The following is a 12,363-nucleotide window of genomic DNA, read 5'->3' on the forward strand; positions in this document are numbered from 1 at the left end:
GATAAAATACTTTGGGAACTTGAGCTAACTCTTGTTAGCCCCATATTTGGTAATAGATTTGTTTCTGACTGACTCCATTCACAATCTTATACTGAAACTGTGGTCTTCTTCAACCACTTATATTTTTATTGGGGACTAGAAGCAAGACTTTGTTAAGAGAAAAAACTTGAATAAAGGACTTTCTGTACCTAAACGTGCCATTCCCTTAATTTTGGGGTTCTTTGTCATCATCTTGATATTTATGTGAATCAAAGTAAGTAACATATTGAAGTTTTTAAAACATGATAAGCCGTATGTAGGATTGAAGGGCAGAAAGCAAAGTATTTTTTTTTTTTTTCATTTATAATAAATTTTCAAATCTTTCTTTTTATTTTAAGTGGATCTTGTGTTAGACAAGAATGCTTTGATTTTGTGATCGTCGTTATTGTCACAATACTCGTTGCTTAATTAATGGTTAGATGCCACGCATATTTATATTATTTTATATGCCTTTCCTCTGAGTTAATAAATGGTTACTTGACAATGATACAAATATCAACAGGAAAACAAATTTATATCATTCTGAAGTAATCCCTTTGAAGGATAACGTGAATCAAAATTAAATCTTATTTGGTAGTTCAATGCTTGAGTGCAATGTGCAAGGACAATATTTTAACTCTCTCCTCTATATTCTTATCTTATTTAGTTTTTTTATAAAAATAAAAAATAAAAAAAATCACTTATTTCGAGAAAAATATTTATCCTTCTAAAAAATAATCTTTTTAGTTAAAAGTAAAGTTTTTTATTTAAAATTTAAATTTAAAAAAATCTCACTTTCTCCTCTCATAATTTTTGTTATCTATATCTTTTTTTATCTTAAAATAAGACAACTTTATGTCTTTTAAAAAGATAAACACTAATCTCATTTTCTAATTATTGAATTCAATATTTAAGTGTACTTTTAAGTTTTAATAGTGACTCTCGTAAGTAATTATTAACAAAAATATTTAAATTAATTTATATCCCCATGTCAGAAAACATTGCTTAGTATTAATGTTATACATGAGCCGAATTTCCAGTTTCGCTTTGATTGTTGAAGTTCTTCGGCTAAAAATCTATTCAAAAGTCTTATTGCATAGTGTTTACCCAAAAAAATCGTCTTGCTACATAATACATACACAATGTACATGACAAGGAGCAAATTCCTAGAACATGTGCTTATGTTACATGCAATTCTATAGCCAGATATAATTTGGTCGGAAATAAATCGTTGAGAGTATAATGAATCTTGAAAGCCAAAAACACAACCATGAACCTGGGAATACACACGTGAAAACGTTGCAATGCTCCATCTCAAGTCAAATCCGATTGCTATCTTTATCTTCACGCCAATATTCAAGTTACAGGACAACACCAATGTTCTCCTTCATATACGGCTTGCTGTGGAGCGAGATGAACCACTCCTACTGCTTCCATTTGAATGATCCCTCTTCAATAAAGCTTCCAGATTCTGGAAGCATCTCAATGGTCTAACCTGCACATGTTTCAAGGAGCAAGAGGAAAACAGTGTCAATGTTACAATTCCTTTACATGTTCTGTAATCACCAAAATCTGTTTAGATAAACCAAACACGGTGCCATTTTTCTTCATGTTGGAAAAAAATTTAAATTGCCAACTGCTATATTTGAATACAGACAACATTTTAAGTAACCCATTTTTTGTCAAGTATGAAATTGTGTTATATATCCAGAGATCAACTGATAAAATATCCATTAGTAAAATCTGACATTTATAAACTGACAATAAGCATTCAGTCCAGTTCACACACTTTTGAACAAGCATATGAAAGCAATAGTGTCTGGTTCAGGGGAGGGGGGAGATATATGAGAGAGATGATAACCTTCCAACGTCTTTTTTGACCAACTATATTGTAGATGGACTCCAGTCTTGTTATTATTTGCCTAAATGTTGGCCTCTTTGCTGGATTCTCATTCCAGCACTCTTCAATCAATCTGTACGTAGATATCATTGAAAGATCAGCAAAATGTAAATAATGTAACAAATCATTATTAAATGAGAAAAAGTAAAATTCGGCAGAGAAATTATGTTAAATCATCAAGTTCAGTTTGTAATTTTACGCTGATACAAGAGGGTGTACAAAACATAGTACAAAACAGACAAAATAGTAATGTATGAGTGATGCATGCTATGGCCTACTGATCACGTTTACTTAAAAGTTAGCATGACTTGTGCTGTAAAATGAGAAAAGTTGTACAGACATGAACATACTTAATAATTTTCAAATCAGATGGGAAAAAATACTCGTACCTTATTAATAAATTTATTAGCAAAAGATTATAAGTTACAAGTTAAGATGAGGAAATAGTTTAACATCCTGTTAGCTATTCTCAAGAAAAGGAAATCACAAGACAGGAAATATCACCCAAGAAAAATCCAAGACTTACTCTCGAAGTCCATGGGAATAACGCTTGGCAGGAGCTAGGAAAGGCGGTCGCTCTTTTGCAGCATATACCTTAGGAACCTCATCTTCATTTTTTGCAGAAAAAGGAGGACAGCCTTCAATCATCTGAAGCATAACATATAAGAAGCATCAATAATGACTATAGCAAGTTAGGATCTTATGATTTACGGGACATCAAAATCAACACCACGTTTCTCCAAAACTAGTAGGGATTGGTGGTAGATGAACCCAAATAAAAGGTACAAAGAGATTGAAAAAAAAAAAAAAAAATATATATATATATATATATATGGGAATAGGATCCTTTGACACCGATTTCAAACTTTAAAATTTGACACCAAATCTTAACCGTTGATTTCCACCAATCAACGGTTATCATTTCCGCCAATCAAACTTATTAATTAATTATTAATTCCCAATAAATGATAACCGTTGATTGGCGGAAATTAACGATTAGGATTTGGTGTCAAATTTCAAAGTTTGACACCGGTGTCAAAGGATCCGTTTACAAACTTTTTTTACAAATTTTTGCAAATTACACTATGTACTCCCAGAAGTACATAGTGTAACCTAGTGTACTTCCGAGAGTACATAACGTAGTTTGTAAACAAAAAGTTTGTAAATATAACCCTCCCTATATATATATATATATATATATATATATATATAAAGCAGGAAATAATTAAAAGGGAAAGTATATTAAAATAAACTAAAGATAGAGATATATAGGAGGACAAAAAAGAATGAGAAAGTAAGAAATAAAAAAATAAAAATAAATAAGAGAAAAATATGGGAAAGGGGAAAAGAAATAAAAGAAAAGAAGGAAAAAAAAAACAGAGAGAGAAAGAGGGAGATGAAGAGAAAAATGACTAAAAAAGGACCATATGGAACACAGGAATAATAACGGATCTAACCCTCCACCATGCTTATAGCTTTTCTCCATTTCGTCCCAAGACACACCGTCCATCAATCTTACCATTCACGGGAAAGCTACGATTATTCCGTAACACTAATAAATGTAGCCAGAAACTCCATACCAAAATAGCATGCAGTCAGAGAGTTGAAATTATTGGATTTGCTAGGAAATAAGATAATTAAACCCCGGTGTACAAGGCTTCCCAACTTGGGAGGGTAAGGGTGAAGGTCAATTATACATAGTCTTACCCTTAAATTTTTGCAAAGAGATTGTTTCCTAGACTCGAACACGTGACTTTCCGGTCACAAGTAGCAATCTTGCCGCTGCTCTAAGGCTAGCCCTCTAAATCACCAAATTAAAAAGATTTTGAAATTGTGCATAGCTGATTTACAAAGAAAAATAACGTAGTTTAAATGCTACGCAGGAAGTTGGTTTACCAACGTTATGAACCTTGTTGAGGTTAAGTCAACTTGGAGTCAAGAAAAGTTTCATACAGCATATGGACACAAAAAAATAAAATGGATCAAAATTAAAAAAACTTGGTTTATGTAACACTTAAACTTCTCCAAAATTTTCTTAGCAAGAAATTATACACAAGAACTAAAACTTCTCCAAAAAATGGTTGGAATGTTGCATGGAAGAAGAGTTGATGGAATAATCTTCAACAAAAATTTCTTAGCAAGTAATTACACATTGTGCTAAAACTTCTCAAAATTTATCAAGAACAGCATTGGGACGCTTCAAACCACAAAACTAGGAAACCAAATAAATTAAATCCCGGGCTTGTGTGAATTGCAGCAATTATAAGTCACCATTGGAAAGATCATTGACATGAATAAAAGCCACCACTGGTATGACTGTTGATGAATTTTCGAAATGATCATCAGCATTACGCGAAGTCACTAGATGTATGATCTTCGTTAGTGACCAAAATGTCATCAGCAAGAGAAGTCACCAATGGTATGATCGACTGCTAAAATGATCATTTTCAGAAAGGGATGTTACCTTATCATTCTCACTATCCACTAGTGCCATGTTTTGCATAGGAAGAGCAAAAATAATACCAAAAAGGGAAGAGAAAAGAGATGAAGAATTAACAATAACCTAAAGACACTGGAATAACAAGCAAACACCCCAAAAAAAGGCCAAGAAGAAACTAGATCAGACCCGAAAATACAGCAGTAGAGCGGGCAGGACAAGCAAGGAAATGATGAGACCCAAAATGAAGCCAAATACCCTTTGGAGGGTCACAAACCAAGACAGCAGAGGCTGGATGTCGTCGGGTTGGTCCTATCAAGACAAGATAACAGTTGAAAAGAGGACTTCACGCACTTTCACACCCGCAAAGAGGTAAACTCTTCAGATGTAGTGAACAGCACATCATGGCAGGTTGGAGCTCCAATGGCGACGCAATTTTAGGACCTGGCTGATCTAGACACGTCAAAGCTGTGGCAACATCAGCAAGGTAAAAAGATGAGTGGATGAGGGTAGATCTGACACCCAGAGTTGTGAAAAAGAGAGAAAGAGGATATAGAAAGTGATGCTGGTCTTGGTTTAAGAGGCCAGAATTTGCTCACTACCAATAGGAATAAAAGAATTATGGAGATAACAATGTTATTGTAGAGTTCCAAATTTTAGCAAAGATAACACCGATCTGATACGATGTTGAAATTATACAGCTTTAGGTAGGGAAGGAGAAAGAGAGAGGGTTGAATATTCATAATGATAAAATTATAGTGGTATTGATGTGAAGGATGTGATACAAAATACGAAACACTAACCCCTATTTATATTAATAATAAACTCCTTATCATTATTAAATAAGAGATCAAATCATGAAATATAATGAAACTTGGAAACCACTCCTACGAAAGTATCTGTTACCTCTTGCAGAATTAGTGCAAATGAGAATACATCCACTTTAGTGTCATATTCTTCTTGTTTGAAAACCTCTGGAGCTATATAGCGGCCTATGAACAAAATAAAACAAATTTCCCAGTTTCAGAAAATTAGTCCATGAAGCAGCATGTCAAAGTTCACCGCATGAAAAATATTAAAATATTTTCCTATTTTTTATGAATAAAGATAATATAGTATTTCAGATATTTGGATATTTCAAGTGTGCATTAATGACAGTTCTGAAGAAAAGCAGCACCTACAAGAAGTTTCTTGGCAAGTTAGAGGCCTAACTTCTTTAACTGCCAGCAACTTGCTAACCCCAAAGTCTGCAACTTTTAGGTGCCCGGAATCATCCCGCAATATATTACTGTTAGCTTACTCACAAGCAACATTGATAAAAAGTGTATACTGTATCAGACTATTAAACTAGACATGGACTTCACATAAAAGAAAAGAGGAAAAAAATAATTGATCAAAGAAACTTACGAAGGCTCAAGATCACGGTGAATAATGGGTGATGGCTTATTCTCATGCAAATAACCCACTCCCCTGCATAATGTCAAATAAAAAAATGGCATTCAGGAACACGTTTAGTATCCCTAAAGACAAATATAAAAGGAGCAGAGACATCATTAACCATTAATCAGAACCCAATAAATGTCTCCTCTAAACATGATTCACATTAAATGAATTTTGAGAAACTGTGTTTAATAGGTAAAATAGATTTTTCTCCAGCTAGTATGAATCCATGAGAAATGCTAAAGCCATGACACTCCTAAAACAAAGTTCCATGCATGGCATGCAATTACAAAAATTCAGACAGGAAAACTGTTGAATAATTATGTACGAAGAAGGCATCTTTCAAAATTGTATTGAATACCTGTTCATCAAACTAATAACCTGTTTCTCTGTGGTCATATAGAAAGTAGGGCTGCCAATTGTGAGCCAAATCCATTTAGCCACCTATATCCAACTCTATAAGTTGGTCCCATCCATATGCACCCACTTAAGTTACAGCACAAACGGATTTGATCATTACATAGTCCAATTAAACATGGGTTTCAATGGATAAACCCTTAGAGATCCATTTACCTATTTAACTATGCAAAAAAAAATTAACTACATTATAAACCTTTAGCTTCTTATATTTATTCACTTTTCTTCAGTTTCTACCAATTTCCAGTTTCTCAAACGCTTTCTTTATCTCTCCTATATAGGCAACACTAGCCACTAGGGCAGGAAATCTGAAGCTCTTTCTACACTCCAAAAACACATTTTCTCTCCTTTATCACAATCCCACCATTTTCCACTCAATCTTAGTCAAACTTGTGGGATGACGGTTCTCTATGCCGAGATAGGGAGGGATGAATGTAAGCAAACTTGAAGAGGATCTCATATCCCATCAAGTGATCAGCTGAAAGCAGAGCTTACCCCACTCTACTAGAATCATGTGATGTAAATAACCATTAGCAAAGCAAGCAACGGCACCTGAACAACCACTTCCAAAACTGAGTTCGACCCACATTGGATCCAGAACAGACCACCTCATTATCAGCACCCAATATGTCCATCTTCTAATCATGAGACCTTTTCCTGCTCTATGATCTCCAAATTTCGATAGAATAATGTCAAGACAGAACTGGAGCCAATTTTGTTCTGTATACCAAGGTTCACTCCTTTAGATGATATATACATAGGCAATTTGAGTCTCATCCTAACAAATGGGTCAAACGTAATCATTATACAAGAATCAAGATTCAAGCCATATCCAACCATGGGGAAGATGTATCTTTAACCATGTCATACAAGCTTCGAAAAGCTTTCCGTTAGTTGGCAATTGCCAAACACAACCTGCCTCTTTATCAAGGCCTGGAACCAGCTATCTAAAGATTTTTATTTTTATTTTTTCGTAGGAAGAGTTACAGGTGATTACTATTTTAAACGGGTGGCTAATCAATAAACACGTAGCTAACAACACGATCCCATCCATTATAATCCAACTCAAAGCCAACTGAACCCATTTGTTTGCCAACCTTAACAAATGGTATCATAGACTGAAAGATGTAGCCAAAAAATAAAACAATGAAGTCTTGACTTGCAAAATAGGGGTGAAGAAATTCTTATGCATAGTCTTACCCTTGCATTTTTGCAAAGAGATTGTTTCCTAGATTCACAAAGGAGCATTTTACCAATGTTTCAAGCTCACCCTCATAAGATGTAGCAATAAAAAAAAAACCACTCCCCGTTAAACCCGACTAGCGAGTGTGGGGTGGAGGAAATCTTTGTACGCAGCCTTACCCTTACATAATTGCAAAGAGACTGTTTCCTGGATTCGAACCCATGACCTTTCAGTCATGAAGGAACAGTTTTTACCACTACTCCGGTTCACCCCCTTATGTAGCAATATAAAAATAAAAATAAAAATAAAAATTGGCACAATTATATTTTATCCCCATGTTTCTTTACAATTCAAACATTCATGCTATGCATATATTTTGTGCTTCATTGCATTCCCCTAATTCAAAATTAGATACTTTCACCCAATCTCAGTTCTCATGCAAACATATAGGAGAAGGAAATCAAGATAAATAAGTTTGTGCGCCTCTTTTCTCTATATAACTAATAATAATAACTTGCAAGTATCAATCAAAATGAAATAAGACAAATAAAATTGACCCCCCTCAGAAAAAAGACAGCTGATTTTGGGACACAATGTTGCAAACAGAAGAACAAATAAAATCAACGCACGAGTGTCAAATACCTAGCAATATCAAGTGCAAATTTCACAGCTGTTGATGGTTTCAAAGCTCCTTTTCTATTCAAAAAATCACGAAGATCTCCCTGCACAACATGAGGAAATAAGACCAAAGAAAGGAACATTTTCAATCATATTAGTGTTAAACTTAATCAAACAAATATCCCAAGCAATATTCAAGAAACCATGTTCCACGCCATTATAGGACAAAAAACCTTGGGAAGATATTCTGTCACAATCATCATTGGACTACTCTGGGTCACAGCACCCAGAAACTGGACTACATTTGGATGCCGGATCTTCTGGAACAGAGCAAGCTCATCCCTGAAAGCCTTCCTGTGAAAAGTCAAGTATATTAATTATCATGAAAGTATATTGCAGAAAAACTAATACAATCTTTGCACAAGGTTTATGAGCAACTCACACTTTTTCCTCATCGGTAATCACATCCTCCCCAAGCTTTTTTACTGCAACCTGGGTCCCACGCCACAATGCACTACAGAAAGTCCCCTGCCAATAAAGGCAAGTTTATAAGATGAAAGAACCATTTACATGAAAAGGAATTGAAGATGACTAATGCACTTAAGTAAATATGTACACCCAAAACTTTTTCTGAGTGAATCTGCAAGCTGGATCTAGATACTCAAAAACAGTCAAATTCCTTAAGAAAGAGTTTCCCAAAAATCATGTTCTCAAGACATGGCCATAAACAAATTTATCACAAAACTTCATTATTGTATAGCTCAGCTTATTAATAAAATTTACAAAAATCATTAAGTAGAACTTAGTATGATAATTGAAAGGGAGAAAAAAAGGAAATCACACAAATTCAGAAGTTTGTACTACAAATCTAAACGGTTGAAAATAAAAGAGATATCAACATTAACATCACCTTTATCCCAAACTAATCAGGGTATAAGAGATGTGATTATAGAAAATCTTATTAGTTCCTCGAGGATTCTGATATAAAATAATCCGAAGACAGACCAAATTGACTGTCAGAATGAAAAATAATAAATCATAAAAACGTGGTTACCTTTGATATCTCCTCACTGTTGGTAAAATCAAGTTCTTTAGGATTGATTTCATATTCTGGAACTTCACGTGCATGATTAACATGCATAGGGGCCATCTGAAACAGTATAATCACACACATTGGCAACCACAAGCAGAATACAAAAGTTGAAACCGATATGCCAAGACAAATAAGTGCAACAACTTCGTAATTTTACAATCCTCCATACATACCAGAGGCTTTGCTCCATGCTTCTCCAATAGTTTGATCACATCATTGTTTTTATAATATATAGCATCTGCAAGTGGCTGTTTAAGAGACATAAGATTAATAATCAGCCCAGTAATTAAATATCTAATAGTACTAATTTCCTTTCAAATGCAGCCCATACAGAAAAACTCTGAAACTCAGGCCTTAACAGTAAGAGATGTGCATACAATTGCCTCTGGTTCAATCTACATGCAATCATTTATTCAGGCAATACAATATACAGAATGAATCCATACTACAAGATAAAGCATTTGACTAGTCAAGCAATATCAAATCAAAATTGGTAACGATAACAATAAACTGTGTCAAAGTATCAAAACCCCAATCAATTAGGCTATTAAACCAAATCAGGTACAGAAAAGTGTACTTACCGTGCTCCCCCATCGATCTTTAGGATCAACCTCAGCACCTTTCTCGAGCAACAAAGCAACAACATCAGTTAAGCCCTGACACGCTGCAATATGAAGAGCCGTGCGGTCATCAATATCCCTGAAATTCACACTCACACCCAACTCCAACACCTCGCGGATACCATCTACATCGCCTTCGTTGGCCGAATACATAAGCCTCACTCCTGGATCCACAACATCTCCATCGTTTTGGAGCTCTTGCTCTTCACCATGGCGTTCTGGGGCCAGCGATGACTGCTTCCCAAGCTTAAACCTTGCAGGGTTCTTCGATTCCATGGCAAAAAACACTACACAAAGTGTAGATCCGCTGAGTAAACAAAAGATGGGATTTTGAAGATTTGGGTGTGGATAATTCTACACAAAGAAAAATGGGGAAAGCTAATTTTGACTCTTTCTTTTCTTTTCTTTTTTTGAAGTTTTCCAAGTCTCGACCCACTTGTGATCAACGTTGAATTTTTATTTAACGTTTGACATGTTTGAACTTTGGAGAATGAGGACTGAGGAGGAAGCGATGAGTGTTACGCGTTGATTTAAGCGCGTGACGCGTATGCTGCAATGCCAGCGCAAGGGGAAGGAAGATACATAGATGGCGCAGAGTAAGCGACAGTTGACTAACGTGAGCCGCTGCGGCTGCGGATTCTATTGCCGACGTTGTTCTTTGTAGATTTAAGTTGATCCTAACCGTTGCTTTTGTGGAACACGTAGTGGGATGGACGGTCGTTGATATACGCCTTTTTCTTAACACATTTTTTAATATTTTTAAACACTTACTTTTGTTTTTTAAACACTTATTTTATTATTGAATTTTATAAGAGTTATGTTGTAGGAAAAGTGATGGTGTAATGTTATAGAGATTCGTTTTGCGTGCCATAATTATTTTTTTTCTTCAAAAAGTGTGTATCCCACAAAATATTATGTATGTAGGAAAGTTTGTTGTATCATGTTAAATGACAAATTCAAACCCCTTTATTATTAAATAAAACTGTAGTTTTACTGGATTTGGATCCTTCTATGTAGAGAAATGATCATGTGATCACATTATTTAATCATAATCATTCACTAATAATGACGTAAGATAGAAAAATATAGAAGATTCAAATCGAGTCTTATTCTTCTAACGATGGAAATGGATGATCTAAATTATTCAGTGAAATGTGTATAAAAAAAAATTATTTAGTGAAATTTAAATAAAATTTCATACAATAATAAAAAAAAATTGGGTTACAACAGTGGGGCCTATTGTCGTTGAGAATTGACAACTACTTTAAATGGAATTGATGATATCCCATTATTTAACAATAAAATATCATCTTGTTCCCAAGGGGTAATAGAGGAGATATTTTTTTCTGATAAAAAAAAATGTCAGGGAAGATGGTGTGAAATTTTTCCTGACTAAATTATGAAAAGATATTTAATAGATCCAAAAAAAATTATGAATGTTGAGTCAATTTTATTAATGTTATATAAAAATAAAAATATCATATATCAGATAATATTTTCGTTTAAGAATATGATGTGCAAAATAGAATGATAGAAAAAAAATTGAAAATATTTTCAGTTTTCTTATATCAAACATTGAAAACAAATTTACTCCATCTCACTTTTTCAGAATTTCTACAAAAATTCTCATACCAAACAGTCTCTATAAAGGATTTACATAAATTTTATCTTGACAGCCATTTGCTTCCAGAGGTATAGAGTTGGATTTTTAATTAACCAGTTAAAAATAATAATTATAATAATCATAGAATTAATTAGTTATATAAAGAAATCAATATTTTTTTTTATCAATTCGCAACTTTATACATATCTAATATTAAATAATGTTTTAGTAATAATGCCAACGCACTCCTCAGAATTACTCTTTTAGGTGGGACTTATGTTGGAATTTTGTTTTAAAAATCATCGTGTCTCGTTAGGGATAGCACAGTCCACTACGGTTCAATTTATGTTGGAAGATTTTTTTAGTTTAATTATATGAAAGATTAGTGCAGTGTGTCTAAAATATTAAAAAGAAAGAAGAAAGCAGAGGAATTTATTAATCTACTTTGAATATTATACCTAATTGAAATATATTCTGCCAACAGAGCGTAACTTATCTAATATTATAAATTGCTTTTGTTTAGAGGATGTGATCTGGATAAATACTATGCAAATACAAGGCCCAACATAAAAGTCTTCACAATGAAGAAAAGCCTTAGTCCAAGAAGGCTGCAAGCTCTACCATAATAAATACATGCTGCTATCTTATCTCTTCCACCAAGTCTATCTCAGCAAGCACCTTAATATTTATGGCTACATGACAAACAAGCTCCATGACAGCCAGCAAGCTCCTCAACCTTAAAGACACTAAGACAGCAAGCTCCTCGACATTTAATCATGGCAGCTCAATTACTTAGCCTCTAAGGCAAAGCAAACCTGATCACTAAGTAACATCTTCCCAAGCTGCTCATCTCTCCACTATAAATACATGGATCAACACTAAGGTACATCATCTTCTTCTACATACTTAAACCTGCTTGAACCATGACTAACTCGAGCGTCGGAGTGTCTTGCAGGTACACCTCCCATCGCGTTCCACAGAAGATCCATGGGATAAAGCGGCCCAACTGCAAGATGCTCTGACCCAAGACGATC

At 34.3% G+C, this 12,363-nt stretch overlaps 1 protein-coding gene across 1 annotated transcript; it reads right to left on the bottom strand.

The window, feature by feature from the left end:
* Positions 1 to 1,088: 1,088 nt before the first annotated feature.
* Positions 1,089 to 10,237, bottom strand: LOC133296939 (integrin-linked protein kinase 1). Its single transcript, XM_061495987.1, has 12 exons — positions 9,688 to 10,237; positions 9,280 to 9,354; positions 9,068 to 9,163; positions 8,456 to 8,541; positions 8,247 to 8,367; positions 8,038 to 8,117; positions 5,763 to 5,825; positions 5,537 to 5,643; positions 5,262 to 5,347; positions 2,445 to 2,566; positions 1,880 to 1,991; positions 1,089 to 1,513 (listed from the first exon to the last, which is right to left on the bottom strand). Exons 1-12 carry the CDS (start codon positions 10,000 to 10,002, stop codon positions 1,406 to 1,408), a joined length of 1,371 nt encoding a protein of 456 aa, XP_061351971.1. The 5' UTR covers positions 10,003 to 10,237; the 3' UTR covers positions 1,089 to 1,405.
* Between the last annotated feature and the right edge of the window lie 2,126 nt (positions 10,238 to 12,363).

This window comes from Gastrolobium bilobum, unplaced genomic scaffold (genome assembly GCF_033153095.1).
Source record: "Gastrolobium bilobum isolate Gb01-03AN ecotype WA unplaced genomic scaffold, APGP_CSIRO_Gbil_v1 utg2660, whole genome shotgun sequence".
Lineage (NCBI taxonomy): Eukaryota > Viridiplantae > Streptophyta > Magnoliopsida > Fabales > Fabaceae > Gastrolobium > Gastrolobium bilobum.